Raw genomic sequence first — 18,801 nt, 5'->3', positions numbered from 1 at the left:
CTGTTATCTTAGTGTTCCCTTTATATTTTTGAGCAGTGTATACAGTCATGGACTTAAATGTTAGTACCCCTGAAATTTTGTAAGAAAATTAAGTATTTCTCACAAAAAAGGAATGCAGTTACACATGTTTATTCCCTTTTGTGTGTATTGGAACTAGTCCAAAAGCGGGAGGAAAATAAGCAAATTGGACATAATGTCACACCAAACTTCAAAAATAGGCTGGACAAAATTATTGGCACCCTTAACTTAATATTTGGTTGCACACCCTTTGGAAAAAATAACTGAAATCAGTGACTTCCTAAAACCATCAATAAGCTTCTTACACCCCTCAGCCGGAATGTTGGGCCACTCTTCCTTTGGGAACTGATCCAGTTCTCTCTTATTGGAAGGGCGCCTTTTCCCAACAGCAATTTTAAGATCTCTCCACAGGTGTTCAATGGGATTTAGATCTGGACTCATTGCTGGCCACTTCAGAACTCTCCAGCACTTTGTTGCCATCCATTTCTGGGTGCTTTTTGACATATGTTTGTCCTGCTGGAAGACCCAAGATCTCGAAAGCAAACCCAGCTTTCTGACTCTAGGCTGTACAGAGCGACCCAAAATCCATTGGTAATCCTCAGATTTTATGATGCCTTGCATACATTCAAGGCACCCAGTGCCAGAGGCAGAAAAACAACCACAAAACATCATTGAACCTCCACCATATTTCACTATAGGTACTGTGTTCTTTTTTCTTTGTAGGCCTCATTCCATTTTCGGTAAACAGTAGAATGATGTGCTTTACCAAAAAGCTCTATCTTGGTCTCATCTGTCCACAAGACGTTTTCCCAGAAGGATTTTGGCTTACTCAAGTTCATTTTGGCAAAATGTAGTCTTGCCTTATGTCTCTGTGTCAGCAATGGGGTCCTCCTGGGTCTCCTGCCATAGCCTTTAATTTCATTTAAATGTCGACTGATAGTTCACGCTGACACTGATGCTACCTGAGCCTGCAGGACAGCTTGAATATCTTTTGAAACTTGTTTGGGGCTGCTTAGCCACCATCCGGACTATCCTGCATTGGCATCTTCCAAACTTCTTGATATGGAAACGTGGACCAAGACAAATCTAGATCTCTGTAGATGGACTTGTAACCTTGAGATTGTTGATATTTTTCCACAATTTTGGTTCTCAAGTCCTCAAACAGTTCTCTTCTCTTCTTTCTGTTGTCCATGCTTAGTGTGGTGCACACAGACACACAATGCAAAGACTAAGTGAACTTCTCTCCTTTTTATCTGCTATCAGATGTGATTTGTTTTATATTGCCCATACCTGTTATTCGGCTGAGGTGAGTTTAAAGGAGCATCACATGCTTGAAACAATCTTATTTATCCACAATTTTGAAAGGGTGCCAATAATTTTGTCCAGCCCTTTGTTGGAGTTTGCTGTGACATTATGTCAAATTTGCTTTTCTTCCTCCCATTTTTGGTTTAGTTCCAATACACACAAAGGGGATAAACATGGGTATAGCAAAACATGTGTTACTGCAATCAATTCTGTGAGAAATACTTCGGGGGTGTCAACATTTACGGCCATGACGTTATGTATGTATGTGTATATATATATATATATATATATATATATATATATATATATATATATATATGTGTGTGTTCTGAAATCACTTCCGAGAGTTTCTCTTTTTCCATAGGAAGAGGAAGTTACACGTTTGTGGCCACAGACTGACCATTTACATGTAAATTCTGTAGGGGAGCAAAACTATGGGAGATGAAGGAGATGTAACTGCTGCTATATTTTGGATGCACTTTGTGGTTAAGAGATATGGTCGGTAAAGTGTTTAGTTTATAAAGAAAACCTTACCAAACCTTATATCACCTAAGTAGGGTATTTTAGGGCTTTGAGCAGTGTTTATTTTTTATTTTTAGTATTAGTATTATTATCTATAATAATCATCATCGTAATAAATTCATATTAAATAATAATAAAATAATAATTCTTAATGTTATTAGCAATAATTAACTATAATAATAAATATTTATTATTAGAAATAGTATTATTAGTATTATTATTAATATATTTTTCTATAGGGACACACTGGACTGTCATTTTTGGATCATATGATTTTGGTGTTTTTTTTATCCACTTTTTTGTGTTCTTACTGGGGAAGTTCTTACCAGTTCACCTATAAAAATATATATACAGTATATTTATATGTATAATGTGTGTGTGTGTTGTGTGTAAATAAAAACAACTAATTGCATTTTTTCTCGTTTCAGTTGCCATCGGATTGTCCCATCACTGCTGACATCTTGACCATCCCACACATGGCCTGCTGCAGCCTGGGTAACCTATATCTTCTAATGGGCCGTGAACTGGAAGACTTGGAAGAAGTGCCTGCAGGCAATGTTTTAGGTATGTTTTGATACTTTTTTTTACTTTTTACAATAATAGAATTAACTACAATGTGATAATTCAGTATACTATTTTGCCTCTGTAGTTGTCCGTTTTGACGTATAGGATAGATCTATTTTTTTTACTCCTATTTTTTGCATTTATGTTATGTAAAAGTTGCACAGTTGCATAAACATATTTATTTATGGAAATCATGTTAGGATTATTTATCCCATTGCAGGACTTAGTGCAACTTTTTAAGCTTTTTTGACAAAATCCTTCTCTTTAGGCCAGCTTAAATCTATGTATTATCATAACCACATAGTACTTTTTACTTCCTTTATGCACCCCATTTTTGTGTAATTTAAAATGGAATTCTAGGGGAAATTGTGCAGCTCACTTGGATAATGGGAAAGTGAACCCGAGGTTAAAGGTGATGCCTTCACCCAGAAAGGCCTAATACAATATAGTAAAATGCAATAATTGATATAGATCAATTCATAACCAGTCCTCCTAGGGTCACTAGGTGAAAGGATAGAAAGAAAGACAAAGGGACATGGGATCCAATAAAATAATACAAATTTATTAATGAGTGGTACAATATGTAAAAGAGTGAGCTTCCAAGTGCCTTAGCAGGGCCCAAGCATCAGGCACAGGAGCTTAAAAATAAAAGCACAAAAACAATGATTAAAAAATAGATGCGAGAGAGATTGTATCTGAAATAGATAGACTGTAGATCTAATGTGTCCGATGGGGTAGACTGTAACATACACTGGTTCGGATGTCTCCGTTCCTGATATTATGTAGATAACAGAGTAAAGTTTTGGTGCACGGCACCACTCACCAATCGATGTCCTGTGAAGTGCGTTCGGGCTGGCATGGAGGTATCCGGCTCAGAGGAGGGTGCCCGTCTGCTCGTGGATAGAAGCGATTCCGGTAAAGCGGCTGGCACGGAGAGCTATCTTGCCATAGGGGATGTAGTTGCAGCAAGTGGAGGATGAAGGCTGATAGCGGTATGGGAGCGGTGACCGGCGTTCCTCGTGTGAATGATGCACTGTGCGCATGCGAATGATGGTGGTCCCAAAGCTGGGGGCATCCAGCTGTTGCAAGTAGATAGTTAGGAATAACATGTTGGCATGTGATGAAGATATGGTTCCCAATGCTGATATAGTATGCTAGACGCGTTTCAAGGCCTTGGACCTTTTCTTCAGTAGCGCCGGTCACCGCTCCCATACCGGTATTATCCTTCATCCTCCACTTGCAGCATCTACATCCCCTACGGCCAGATAGCTCTCCATGCCAGCCCCTTTACCGGAATCGCTTCTATCCACGAGCAGACGGGCACCCTCCTCTGAGCCGGATACCTCCGTGCCAGCCCGACCACACTTCACAGGACATCGATTGGTGAGCGGTGCTGTGCTCCAAAACTTTACTCTATTATCTACACAATATCAGGAACGGAGACATCCGAACCAGTGCATGTTACAGTCTACCCCATTGGACACATTAGATCTACAGTCTGTCTATTTCGGATACAATATATCTAACAGTGCATCACACTGTAGCTGTGAACTGAGTACTTGTACTGTGTGATCGAATGCATTATTTCCCCTAATTTTTGCATCGCATATTGTCCATAGTTGGCATTTGACTATATGTTCCCATATTTATTTTTATCTATTTTTTAATCATTGTTTTTGTGCTTTTATTTTATTTTTAAGCTCCTGTGCATGATGCTTAGGCCCCGCTAAGGCACTTGGAAGCTCACTATTTTACATCCTTTACCACTCATTAATTAATTAGTATTATTTTATTGGATCCCATCTCCTTTTGTCTTTCTTTCTATCCTTTCACCTAGTGACCCTAGAGGACTGGTTATTAATTGATCTATATCAATTATTGCATTTTACTAAAATGGAATTCTGGACCCTTTTGCCTCATAAATCTGTATGCTTTATTGTTGTAAACTAGGTATAGTGATGCACCTTTTCTGGCACAGTAACACCTCTCTGATCAGTTCAATGGAAATTATGATTCTAGTCTATGTTAAAGGGGTATTCAGAGTTGGAGCACTTATCCCTTATCCACAGGATAGGGGATTTGTCAGATAGTGTGGGGTCTGACCTCTAGGACCTTCTGCAAACTCTTTAAACCCAAATTGTTGTTTCCATCTCATTGTCTATGGAGTTATGGAACACTGATTTAGTGGTTCTCTAACATAGGGGATCTCCCCAGTGGTACCCCTTGCTAAATGACACTCAGACCGAGTTCACTCAACGGTATCTCCGGCCAGTGATTCTAAGGGCGGCCAATGTTGACATAAGTCAGTGCTAGGACCATTCGGACTGCATTGTGGTCCCCATAGATGTTCATATTTTCACCAGACTTTGCAATGTTCTACACAAATCTATTGGAAGGCTGCTGCACTGGAATTTCCGAGCTGAATTCCCGGAGGAGATTAATGTTCTAACTCAGCTTACCCCTTTTAATTATTTACGGAATTTCTCTGAAATTACAAAACATGCCTTTTCTTTATTTTATTAAAAAAATTGTACACATTTGAGTAGGAATTATATTGTTGCATTTAGTATTATCGCGGACTATCACACGTCCTACCTTCTGGTATATGTTTAAGTTCTGGCAGGCTATGAATCTTATACATTGTGTCATTTTTGTAAACATTCAATCAGTGATAAAATAGGCTAAAAATAGGATGTGTTTGCTGCCATCTGGTCCTGTGAAATATAGTGGAAATTAAGTTTCCAAAACTGTGTCATGGAAAGTTAGAATTTCTTCCAGATGTGAAAGTTTTTTTTTTTTTTTTTGTTGTTGTCTCCACTTCAAGTCAGTTTCCAGAATGTAAAGAAACCTCTATATAGTAACCTGATCTTCTCAATCAGCTAAGAGCTAAACATGAGCGGTTATTACAGCTGAAAGGAAATTCATTATTTTTAATGCGTCAGCTGACCAGGGCTGCTATCAGAAATTTTGGGGCACCTTACACAGCTTCTAGTCTGTACCCATCCCCCCCACCTCCTCACTGTGGCACACGCTGGATTTTATCTTAGTATCGGGCATAGAAACGTAAATTAATATTGCCACTCCATATTAGTTCTGCATTGACTAAATAATACCACCATACTGTAAGGAAATACAAGCCACTATACGCAGACCAGTATCACTAATGAAACCACAATACAAAATTCTGCCACACCATGACCACTACCATTACCACTGACTAATACTGCTATATTGTTATTGAATAAAAACCACTATACAAAAGATCAATAACCCCGTATAGGAGTAGATTTGAGCTGTACACAGGTGCTGCAGACCATATAAGTCATTACAATTACATACTCACAGGGGCGTCTTCTCTGATCAGAGTTGTTCACATTTCTCTTTCTTCTCCATCTGTCCTGGGTCATCATGAAGATTTCTCCCAATCACAACTCGTCTTCATCGAATCTGCCAGACAAACATTTTAGGCTTCTTACAGCAAAGTCCTCAACTCTATACAAACCCCCTATATGTATTACTTCCCCAAATAGTATTAGATCCCTCTTTGCAGCTAGCCCCAACATTGTCCCTATAGATTAGCAGACCCAAACATTACCCCCATAGTTTGTGCCAGAAACATTACCCCCATAGTATACTATGCCCCTTACATTGCCCCCATTGTATTGTATGCCTCTCATACTGCCCCATAGTATTTTATGCACCTCATATTGCCACCTTTCTATATTATCCCCCTCATATTGCTCCCTTTTCTATATTATCCCCTCATATTGCTCCCCATTCTATATTATCCCCCTCATATTGTTCCCCTTTCTATATTATCCCCTCATATTGCTCCCCTTTCTATATTACCCCCTCATATTACTCCCCTCTCTATATTACCCCCTCATATTACTCCCCTTTCTATATTACCCCCTCATATTGCTCCCCTTTCTATATTATTCCCCTCATATTGTTCCCCTTTCTATATTATCCCCCTCATATTGCTCCCCTTTCTATATTACCCCCTTATATTGCTCCCCTTTCTATATTATCCCCCTCATATTGCTCCCCTTTCTATATTACCCCCTCATATTGCTTCCCTTTCTATATTACCCCCTCATATTGCCCCCATCTTATATTATGCCCCTCACAGCATGAAAAAAAACTCACTCACCACTCCTCCGTTCCCCTGCAGCTGCTGTCGCTCCTCTTCTCTCTGCTTCCTGTGTGGACAGACTCTTGCTAAGCCGCTGCCACACAGGAAGCCCGGGCTGGAGTGACAGGATGAAGCTGCGGCTCCTTCCTGTCACTCCAGCCACCGGTGCATATTGAATGCTGTGTGAGTCTTAAAGGGGCAGGGGCAGGGGCAGACACAGATAGCAGAGGGCCCCTGTGCAAAGAATGTGCCTGGGCCCCCCCTCCCCCACCCCAAAAAAAAAGTACTATGCCATAAAATTGCACTGCAACTCACATTAATCGGCATTAGGTAGGCAGCAGTTTCCCCACATTAGGAAGCATAGTTTCCCCACATTAGGGAGCATAGTTTCCCCACATTAGGAAGCATAGTTTCCCCACGTTATGTAGCATAGTTTACCCACATTAGGTAGCGTAGCATACACTCTTCCCACATTAGGTAGCGTAGCATAGTTTCCCTACATTAGGTAGCGTAGCATAGTTTCCCCACATTATGTAGCGTAGCATAGTTTCCCCACATTAGGTAGCATAGTTTCTCCACATTATGTAGTGTAGCATAGTTTCCCCACATTAGATAGCGTAGCATACATTCCCCACATTAGGTGGCGTAGCATAGCATATAATCCCCACATTAGGTAGCCTTAGCACAGTTTCCCCACATTAGGTACATAGCATAGATTCCCCACATTAGGTAGCATAGCATTGATCCCCACATTAGGTAGAGTAGCATAGTTTCCCCACATTAGGTAGCATAGTTTCCCCACATTAGGTAACATAGCATAGTTTCCCCACATTAGGAAGCATAGCATATATTCCCCACATTAGGTAGGGTAGCATAGATTCCCCACATTAGGTAGCATAGCATAAATTCCCCACATTAGGTAGCGTAGCATATGGTCCCCACATTAGGTAGCATAGCATAGTTTCCCCACATTAGGTAGCGTAGTATAGTTTCCCCACATTAGGTAGCATAGTTTCCCCACATTATGTAGCATAGCATAAATTCCCCACATTAGGTAGCGTAGCATATGGTACCCACATTAGGTAGCATAGCATAGTTTCCCCACATTAGGTAGCGTAGTACAGTTTCCCCACATTAGGTAGCATAGTTTCCCCACATTATGTAGCATAGCATAAATTCCCCACATTAGGTAGCGTAGCATATGGTCCCCACATTAGGTAGCGTAGCATAGTTTCCCCACATTAGGTAACGTCGCATAGTTTCCCCACATTAGGTAGCGTAGTATAGTTTCCCCACATTAGGTAGCATAGTTTCCCCACATTAGGTAGCATAGCATAGTTTCCCCACATTAGGTAGCTTAGCAGTTTCCCCACATTAGATAGCGTGGCATAAATTCCCCACATTAGGTAGTGTAGCATAGCATATATTCCCCACATTAGGTAGCCTTAGCACAGATCCCCCACATTAGGTAGCGTAGCATAGATTCTCCACATTAGGCAGCATAGCATATATGCTCCACATTAGGTAGCCTTAGCATAGTTTTCCCACATTAGGTAGCATAGCATATATTCCCCACATTAGGTAGAATAGCATATATTCCCAACATTAGGTAGCATAGCATATATTCCTCACATTAGGTAGCTTAGCATAGATTCCCCACATTAGGTAGCATAGCATAGATTCCCCACATTTGGTAGCGTAGCATAGATTTCCCACATTAGGTAGCGTAGCATAGATTCCCCACATTGGGTAGCATAGTATAGATTCCCCACATAGCATGGATTCCCCACATTAGGAAGTGTAGCTTATATTCCCACATTAGGTAGTGTAGCATATATTTCCCACATTAGGTAGCGTAGCATAGATCCCCCCCCACACACACACACTCTCACTAACACACTCTTACCTGGCCTGTGCTACTTATATCTGCCTAAGAGGACATCCTGGCAGAGGTGCGCGCTATAAGTGACATCATCTCCCGCGCCGTGTAGGACGTCAGCGTCCCGGTGCTTGCGATGTCACTGGAAATGCGCACCTCCGCCAGGAAGCCCCACAGGCAGATGTAAGTAGCAGTTTAGTGACTGGGCAAGACTGGTTTCCCTGTCATATCAGTCAGCAAGCAGTGTACAGTGGCGGGCTCCTAGTGGTCTGTGAGGGACAGACAGTCACTCACTGACAAGCAAAAAAAAAAAAAAGGACAGGGCCGGCTTGGCCCCCCTGAAGCTCCGGGCCCCTTACAGAAGTATGTATTGTACCCCCTGATGGCGGCCCTGCAGCTGCTGACGTGAAAATGAGAGCTTAACCTATGGTGAACCATTGTTTACTTGGTAATGGATTGCACTCAAACTATTTCCTAATATACTGATACTTCTTCAATGGTTCCTTTTACACCAAGGTGCAATTCTAGCTATATAGTAGCATCCATCCCTGTGCTTTTATGACTGCATTAGGAGAACAACTGTGGGCATATTTTTTGTCTATGAAAAGCTTCTTACCCCTCCCCTCCAGATTTAGCTTTCAGATAGATGTAGGGAGGCACACTCCATTTAATGTGTATCCTTATGACGTTCAATCCATGCAGCCGCAGAACCTACAGCAACAGGGGTTCACTCAGGGTGACTGACTTGTGGGTTTTCTTTAAAATCTATAACAAATTATAGTATAATGCTTGTAAATAGTGGTTTGTGAAACCCAGATTTAGAGCATGCCTTGTATGTTGCAGATTTTTATTGTTGAATTACACCTTTTGAAATACAGATGCTGAAATCTGCAGCAAAATCTACATATAGCACATGCAGCTTTGAGGAGGGCTGCGTTATTTTAACCTATTAAAAATTGAGAACAAATGGAACAAATCCTTACTATACTTTGCTTTTGTGTTTTGCTGTCCTGTAGCCTTCTCTGTCCATCATTGACTGATTGTTTAGCCGCTAAATGATTCCTTTGTACTGTAGTCCCAGGAGAATGGTCTCTGTACCATCAAGTGTGCGGTGTAAGGCTACAGCGCAGGGAAGGGGGATCATTACTGAAGGACAGTATTTTAGATAAATTGACCCTTCATTGAAAAGAGTAGTAGTTTTTTTTCCTCTGCATTCAGCTTACAGCTTGGAAAGTTAATAAATTGGCATGAGAATACTATTGTACCGTAGTTATTGAATGGGTAACGAGACTCACTTTTCTTTTTCCTTCAAAAAATTTTTTTTGTTGGGGGGGGAGAATGTAAAACAAAATACTTTTTGCATCTAATAAACAATAGCTTTACACCTGCCTGTTACCACAGCACCACAATCACAATATACACCTATAGAGCATAAAATTAAAACGCAAGTCCAGCATTGTTCTCCCGCCTTTTCTGCAAAGTTTGGTGAGGAGAGACACTGGACACACTGGTGGTAGTACAGTTGCCGAGGCAACCATAACGATGCTCAGTGAGTCCTGTGCTTGAATCCTATTAGTAGAAAAGGACTATGCCTGTGCACAGAACTTGCCAGGTGTGATGTGTTTGCCTCGGCAACTGTACTGCCCAGTGTCTCTCCACACAAAACTTCTCAGGACAGGTGGGAAAGCAATGCTGGACTAGCACTTTAAGTATCCCAAGACGATGACTCCCGACAGGTTTGGGATATATTAGGTAGCTAGTGAACAGTTAGTTCTTGAAGAATATGTGCTAGAACTAGAAAACTGGTAAAGCTAAGAATCTGATTGACTGAAATGCTTTGGACACATTCAGAAGTCTTGGAAAGCCCATGCGTTAATTGCCTATGAATGACCAGCCATCTAGCTTCATCGAGTTTCCTAAACATCCAAATTACCTCAGTAGTTAGTTTTGGATGCATCACTGCCTAACTAAAGTCTTTTGAAGCTGAGGCACAACTCGTACTGTAATGTAAACAGACATGGTTGTAACTTTTTGTAAGTAAGTATATGTTAGACCATTGTTCTCAATTTTCTGAATATTATATTACCTTGACGTGTAAGTCCATCGTTGGTCTCCCGCCTGTTTTGCAAAGATTAATGCTGAGAAAGACAACTCACGCTGAGGGTACAGTTACCAAGGTAAGCATACAGGCCCAGAGAGCTCATGCACCAGTCCTTTTTTGAAGGCAAAAATTACTGGGCGTAATGCGTTTGCAACTGTACCACCCAGCGCAGGCTGTATCTCTTTATACTAATCTCTGCAGAACGTGCAAGAGACCACCAATGGACTTAAAGGGGTACTCCGTTGCTCAGCGTTTGGAGCAAACTGTTCAGAATGCTGGAGCCGGTGCTGGTAGCTCGTGACATCATAGCCCTGCCCCCTCATGACGTCAATCCCCGCCCCCTCAGTGCAAGTCTATGGGAGGGAGCTTGACAGCTGTCACGCCTCTTCCCATAGACTTGCATTGAGGGGGCCGGGCGTGAGGTCATGAGGGGGGAAAGCTATGACGTCACGAGCTTCCGGCTCCAGCTCTAACCAACAGCAGCTTATACTGTGGTGCACTTAAGCATCTATGTACCAACATATGTGGCCAACATATAATACTGCATTTCTTGTGTAGTTGACAGCTGTTTGCCATTAGAAACAACTTTTAGCTTTCGCCTCACAAGAAATTAGCTTTGTGAGCTAGCTCTATAGAATTAGAAAATAATGCAATAATCATATACTTGAATTTTCCTGTTAGAATATGTTGGTATTAGAGCATAAAAAAGGTGTCTAGCTCTTGAAAACCACTGCCAAAAAGTTCACCCCTCCCCCTCATAGGCAGCTAGCCGTTGCAGGATGTTCTCAGGACCAGTCATTAACGAAACAAAATGTTGAATGTTTGTTAACAGTTCAGTTCGTCCTAACACCCTCTTTCAGCCGAAGCATATTTAATATATTAGTTTATTTTTTAATTATTCCCTTACCAAAGCTTTTTTTTTATCAAACAGACAAATTAGTTAATTTTGAGCTCTTCTGCGGCATCTGTTTATCACCCCTAACCTTACAAACCAGCACTTAGAGGAGACAAAGTGACTGTGACATGTTAAGTCAATATTCCATCTCCGAGGGCCATGTCGGAGCCAAGCCTACACTACCACTGCCTCCATTCATTTAATAGCAAGATTTCTCCACTGGGAAAATAACAGCACACACAAAGGAGGCAAACCCTGCCGCTGTAATTGTGAGGCATTTGTCATGGCGGTTAGCAGTGATTTCTGTTTCAAGGTAATTTGTTTTAGGACTTCAAAGGAAGCCAAAGTGTCTCCTCAGACTCATGGAGACGTTTCTTGCAGATTATGCAGCAAATTGGGGAAGCAGCTCTGTAGATTAGTCGTACTGCCCTTCGCTATTAAATGCTTGCTATGTGGATTGAGTGTTTAATCTTGGATGACTGTATTTGTAGGATTTAACTGAAGAAATACTGGAAGGAGTGCAGATTAAGGCGTTAACACGTGCAGTTTGTTTGTTCCATTTGGGATAGATTTAAGGAATATCTGTTGCATTTTTTTTTCACTCTCATTTGGGCTTTTGCGTAGATGGCTAACAAGGCAGAATGTGCTGGGGCCTAATAAGCCATCCTGTTACCTTTTGGTCTTTAACAGCCTTGAATGATCAAAGAACAGTTTTGATGTAAAAGCTGGTAAAATTAAGACAAGAACATTAGTGTATGGTCATTGTTGGGGCAGAAATCCTGCAGAATATCTTGGCTTCAGTTATTTCAGTTCTGGAATGTACAGCATTGATGTTTAATGGGAAGGGTCTCAGCTTGGTGCAGACTATATATAAGACAATAATGAACCACTATAGCTCAAGTAGGGGGGAAAAAGCTATTGGTATGTGATTATTTTATTTATTTACACAGACCTTTAAATGGTCACAATGGTTTCAAAAAAACTTCTATTTGATAGCCTACGCGATCCCTATCGTATTTGTAAGTCGCTTAATTTACCAAAAATCACTCCAGAATCAAAAGCTTTAGGCTTTTGGATGTGTCTCCCTTCCCTGCAGTCTGCTGTTCACTGCATGTTAGGAGAATTCACTCTCATTGAACTGGACACCAAGATGGACCACAGGAAATGAAGGGAAGAGTTTAGCTACTGCTAAAGCCTGTCTGCTTACTCCAGAGGATCCACACTGTGTCTAAAAGGTAAATAAAGTCTTCCCTAGTTTTTCTGAACGCCTATAAACTTCTGGTAAGCGGTCTCTTGTGAAAATATTATTGTTAGTACTACAGTCCTGCCATCAAATCTAAGCTCCCCCTCAGTTTAGTGCTGTAACCCTCTCTCCCCCTAATTAGTGTATTGTACATCATTCCCAGCACAGTGCTAGCCTAAAACATAGTTCTATGTTTTTTCACCACCACTATGTCATGGCATAGCAGACAGGAGTAAGTGATGTAGTTTGATTGAACAACAAATTGACAGTACATGTGTAAGTACTATGGGAAAACAGCCCAGCTCTTGTCCTGTCCCTTGAAATAGTGAGAGTAAAAAAAGCTGTGAAACATAGAAATGACTCCCAGGGGCTCAGTAGAAGAAGTGAGGGCACTAAAATCTCCTGTCACTAGTGTAACAAAAAAAAAAGTAAAAATCTTTTGAGATACAGTTATACTTTGAATAGATTTAAAAATACCTAAATTACCACTGAAGGTTGAGGGGTTACTTACCGTATTTTTCGCCCTATAGGACGCACCGGCGTATAAGATGTACCCAATTTATAGGTGCAAAATCTAAAAAAATAAAGATTTTGAACCCAATAGTGGTCTTCAACCTGCGGACCTCCAGATGTTGCAAAACTACAATTCCAAGCATGCCCGGACAGCCATTGGCTGTCCGGGCATGCTGGGAGTTGTAGTTTTGCAACATCTGGAGGTCCGCAGATTGAAGACCACTGCATAGGAGGTAATACTCACGTGTCCCCGCCGCTCCGGACCAGTCACCGCTGCCCTGGATGTCGCTCCATCGCTGTCGCCGTGTCCCCATCGCTCCGGAACATCTCTGCTGCCGGCCAGGTATCCTCGCTGTCCGTCGCCGCCATCACGTCGTTACGCACGCCGACGCACGTACGTGACGACGTGATGACGAGGAAGGAGAGTGCCGGCCATACAGGGGATCCCTGAACGGAGAAGACACCGAGGAGGCAGGTAAGGTCCCTCCCGGTGTCCTGTAAGCACTAACCCGGCTATTCAGTCGGGCTGTTCAGGACCGCCGCGGTGAAATCGCGGCGGTCCCGAACAGCCCGACTGAACAGCCGGGTTAGTGTCACTGTCCCTTCAGACGCGGCGGTCAGCTTTGATCGCCGCATCTGAAGGGTTAATACAGGGCATCACCGCGATCGGTGATGTCCTGTATTAGCCGCGGGTCCCGGCCATTGATGGCCGCAGGGACCGCCGCGATAGGGGTGTATTCGCCGTATAAGACGCACTGACTTTCCCCCCCCAGTTTTGGGGAAGAAAAAGTGCATCTTATACGGTGAAAAATATGGTAAATAGAGGGGTTATTCTGGAAAAACAGAGCTTTTTTTTTCTTCATAAAACAGCACCACACAATCCCTTAGTTATGTGTGGCATTACATTTTGGCTCCCTCACGTCATTGAAACTGAGCTGCAATACCACACACAACCTGAACACAGGTATTTGTGTTTTTTCTTTTTAAAGAAATCATCTTTTTCTATTCTTTAAATGGGCACTGTCAGAATCAAAAACTTTATATGTTGTACATCTTGGCAAAACATTATCCTTTCTTATACACTTAAAACAAAATTAGCTCCTTTTTATAGAAACCATGGCTTGTAAAATAGACCAATGAGGGATTCCCATACCATCCAGAACACAATCCTGCCTGGCTGCAGCATCATCTTTGTCCTAGCTGAAGCACAGGCTAGGACAAAGTCCAGTAAGTGTGAATGGGACTAGCACTCCTCTGTGCTCACTCCTGTCTTATCAAACTGCAACATGAAAACAGAGGTGGGGGGGGGGGGGGGTTACATAGCAGCCTGAAATGATTGGATGAAGAGACCCATCACAGCCATCTCAGAGCGGAAGTGAATGCATTGTGAGTGAGGGCAGCTCAGTGCTTGCCAGACATGCCCTTTCCTGAGCAGTGGAGGTCAGAATGAGTGAGCAGAAGGATCTGTGAGCTTAAAGAAGAGATCTCCTGGAAAAAAAAACATATCCCCTATCCGCAGGGTAGAGCATACATTTTAGATTGTGAGGGGGCTTATAGCGCTGGAGCCCCCATGATCTCCTGTATGGGCCCTCTGCTCTTTTCTGAAGGGGTGCATCTTGACCCCTGCCCGAAGTGGGTGCCGCCACGCCTTATTCATTAATCTGTATGGGAGAGGCGAAGATAGCCAAACAGCTCTCCCATAGAGATATATGGAGGAGTCTTGGTGGCCCCGCTTTGGGCAGGGGTCGTGACGCACTTCCACAGGGGAGAGCAGAGAGCCCGTACAGGAAATCGCAATGGGCCCCAGCGCTCAGACCGAGATCTAAAACTTCTTCCCTATGCTGCGGATAAGGGGTACGTATTTTCCATGAGACTACTCCTTTAATACAGATGCTAGACACATAAAAAAGACAAGTAAAGCATCTACACCCTGTTCCAAATTATTATGTAAATGTTATGTAAGTGTCACAAAGATCAAATATTTTGTTTTTTAGTTTGTCATGGATGGCATTGTGTCTGAGGGCTCTTTTGATCACTGAAAACAATCTCGGACACCTGTGATAATTAGATTGCCAGGTGATCCCAATTTAAGCAAAAACTACTAAAAGGTGGGTGTTCCACATTATTAAGCAGAGCAACATTTTTAAACAATATGGGAAAGAAAAAGGATCTCTCTGTTGCCGAAAAGAATGAAATAGTTCAATGCCTTGGACGAGGTATGAAAACATTAGATATTTCATTAAAACTTAAGTGTGATAATCACACTATTAAGAGATTTGTGGCTGATTCAGAGCACTGATGGGTTTGTGCAGATAAAGGCACATGGAGGAAGATTTCTTCCAGACCCATGCATCAAGAGAGCAGCTGCTAAAATACCATTACAAAGCAGCAAACAGATATTTGAAGCTGCTGGTGCCCCTGGAGCCCCACGGACATCAAGGTGTAGAGTCCTCCAGAGTCTTGCAACTGTGCCTAAACCTTCTATTCGGCCACCACTACCCAATGCTCACAAGCAGAAATGGCTGCATTGGGCAGAAAAATAAATAGACTAATTTTCAAATAGTCCTGTTCATTGATGAGTGCCATGCAACCCTGGATGGTAGGTGGATGGAGTAGTAGATGGTTGGTGGACGGCCACCCTGTTCCAACAAGGCTGCGACATCAGCAAGGCAGTGGTAGAGTCATGTTTTGGGCCGGAATCATGGGAAGAGGGCTGGTCGGTCCCTTTAGGGTCCCATCATGCGTAAAGTTGACCTCTGCAAAGTATGCAGAGTTTCTGACTGACCACTTTCTTCCCTGGTACAAAAGGAAGCTATGCTTTCCGTAATAAAATGATCTTCATGCATGACAATGCACCATCTCATGCTGCAAAGGATACCTCTGCATCAGTGGCTGCTATGGGGATAAAAAGAGAGAAAGTCATGGTGTTGCCTCCATCCTCCCCTGACCTCAGTCCTATTGAGAACCTTTGGATCATCCTCAAGCAAAAGATCTATGAGGGTGGGAGGCAGTTTACATCCAAACAGCAGCTCTTGGAGGCTATTCTGACATCTTGCAAACAAATTGAAGCAGAAACTGTTCAAAAACTCACAAGTTCAATAGATGCAAGGCTTGTGAAGCTGCTATCAAATAAGGCTTGTGAAGCTGCTATCAAATAAGACCTGTTAAAATGTTTAAAAAGTTTTATTGAAATAGCTTTTGATTTCAGTAAATATGCTGCAAACACGACAAATGACAATTTTCAGTTCTTTACAACCTACAAAGTGTTTTGAAACGTATTGTGCGTAATAATTTAGAACAGTGTATTGTAAGTTTATGTATAAAAAAAAAATACTGTTATCATTAGGAGGTTTGTTCAATAATTTTAATAGTTGATAACACAAAAATGATGCTGAATGTTATTTACATCAATTATTTAGGTAAATGAGAAATATAATGTGCATAATAATTTGGAACAGGGTGTACATGACCTAGTGAGTAACATATATAAGCATTATTTTTTAATGTTATGACAGGTATTATTTAATACTATTCTTATTACTTGAATATTTGATCATTTTTATTACTGTATTACATATTTTAGAGATACAAAATTAGTATTCTCTTTATTTTACTCTGTCCTTCAGAAACCATGCAGTCGCCAAAAACAACTACGAGGCTTGACTTGTCAGTGGTCACAGCACAGAGGAAGTAGCTACAGAGGAGAACTTATCTTCTACTACTGTGTTTGATTTAAGTTGGGTTTACACTGTTAACCTGTATTTTGTAGGTATAAGTCTGCATTCTAACAAAAATGGATGCAGTGTATATTATCGCATACTGACAGCCGACCCATTCAGTTTAAAGTGTACCTAAACTTTAAAATAAAAATTCAAACTTGTCATAAACACATGTAAAACGTTTGAATCTGTGGTGTCCAGTGTCTGAGACCCCCACCAATAGCTAGAATCAGTAGCTAAATAACTAAATAAACATATATGTGCAGGAAATGGTTTAAAAGTAGTCATTGTCATTAGTCAACTAGGTATGGGCCATGAAATTGGATGAGTCTACCTACCGCCATGATGCCATGGTGTACTTCAGCATTCCTGTTAGACAGGATTCCAACATATACCAATGATACACAGGGTTACCGCTTATAACAATTTATTGATGCCTAAATATTTCTTGATACAGTATACATTTATTAAGGATGAACTTAAAGGGGTTGTCTGGGCAAAACTGTTATTTAATTTTTTTTAATGTAAAATAATGAAGAATCCTCTCTTAACTTTCTCACTACCGCGCCTCTGCAGGTATAACCAAGCTCCGCTGTCTGGTGGTTTCAGGGACGTGACGTAACATGCCGGTTTTTCTAATCATTGGATGAATGACCTTGTGACATCATGTCCCAAAAAAACCTTAAGGCCCCAGACAGCAGGGAGCCAAGCTTCGCTATATCGGCACAGGAAGGAAGATGGTAATAGAGTGAATGCAGATTTTGCAAAAAAAAGTAACGGTACGAAATGTGCATTATGTTTTCAAGACACTATTGAAACGAAAAGGTGATGCACAGATATCAGATCTCCCGCAAGCAAATTATCTTACCGATTTCTATGGATTTGATCCTTTAAGTTCAAGGAGTCAAAAGGGTCCTCCACCCCTAGCATCTTATCCCCTATCCTTTGGATAGGGGATAAGATGTCAGATCGCAGGGGGTCCCGCCACTGGGGACCCCCGGGATCTCCACTGCAGCACTTAGCTATCAATACTTGACAGAGCAAACTCACTCTGTGCGTAATGACCGGCAATACAGGGACCGGAGCATCGTGACCTCACGGCTCCGCCCCCTCGTCTATGGGCCATAGACTTGAGGGGGTGGGCCGTGATGTCACCGGGGGGTCCATGATGTCACGATGCTCCGGCCCCTGTATTACACGTCATTACGCACAGAGCGAGTTTGCTCTGTGCAGTAATGATAGCGGGGTGCTGCAGCGGAGATCCCGGAGGTCCCCAGCGGCGGGACCCCCACGATCTGACCTCTTATTCCCTATCCTTTGTATAGGAGATAAGATGCTAGGGGCGGAGTACCCCTTAAAATCTGGAATAAAAAATAAAAAAAAAGGCTGTGCAATGGTGCTGTTAAATTGTGGCAAAGTCTGCAGTAAAAAGTGGTCTGCTTTTAGAGATTGAGTTTATATGAACCCAATATAAACTGGCAGACAGTCCTAAGTCCTAGGTTCTGGCCCACAGATCCCTTGCTTTGTGGGTTGATGGTATTTTGGCCATCTCTGCTGATCTAGGATTCCTTTTTGATGATGTGATCTGTTTATAGTAACAAAAGTGCTAACCATCCTCCAAAATGGACATGAGCCATTTCTCTGGGGAGCCCAATGTATCCCACTGACACTGGAAGGAGGCCTTTCTATATTCCATTGTTTCCATTGTGTTTTTGGGGTTCTAATAGACCTATTGTTTCAGATGAACGAAAGTAAACTGCTGAGTATCAAAGCCATGTGTTAAAAGTATATATAGCATTTTTAAACAATAGTAACCCTGCCAATTTCTTTGACGAAAGGTTACTGCTGATTCATGTGATCTGAAGAAGGAGACATTTGTTCTGAATTAGTTTTTCATCATGTGCTTA

At 41.9% G+C, this 18,801-nt stretch overlaps 1 protein-coding gene across 4 annotated transcripts in view; it reads left to right on the top strand.

Annotated features, from left to right (window-relative positions):
- The window catches only part of EFL1 (elongation factor like GTPase 1), a 342,928-nt gene that overhangs the window by 147,103 nt on the left and 177,024 nt on the right, over window positions 1-18,801 (top strand). For all 4 annotated transcript variants that reach the window (XM_056572137.1, XM_056572135.1, XM_056572138.1 and 1 more), the window contains one exon: window positions 2,274-2,409. In XM_056572137.1, the coding sequence (XP_056428112.1) occupies window positions 2,274-2,409 (136 nt within the window). The remainder of the gene's footprint in view (window positions 1-2,273; window positions 2,410-18,801) is intronic.

Source organism: Hyla sarda, chromosome 4 (genome assembly GCF_029499605.1).
Source record: "Hyla sarda isolate aHylSar1 chromosome 4, aHylSar1.hap1, whole genome shotgun sequence".
Lineage (NCBI taxonomy): Eukaryota > Metazoa > Chordata > Amphibia > Anura > Hylidae > Hyla > Hyla sarda.
Note: the sequence above shows the minus strand (reverse complement) of the source record. Positions and strands in the feature narration are given on the sequence as shown.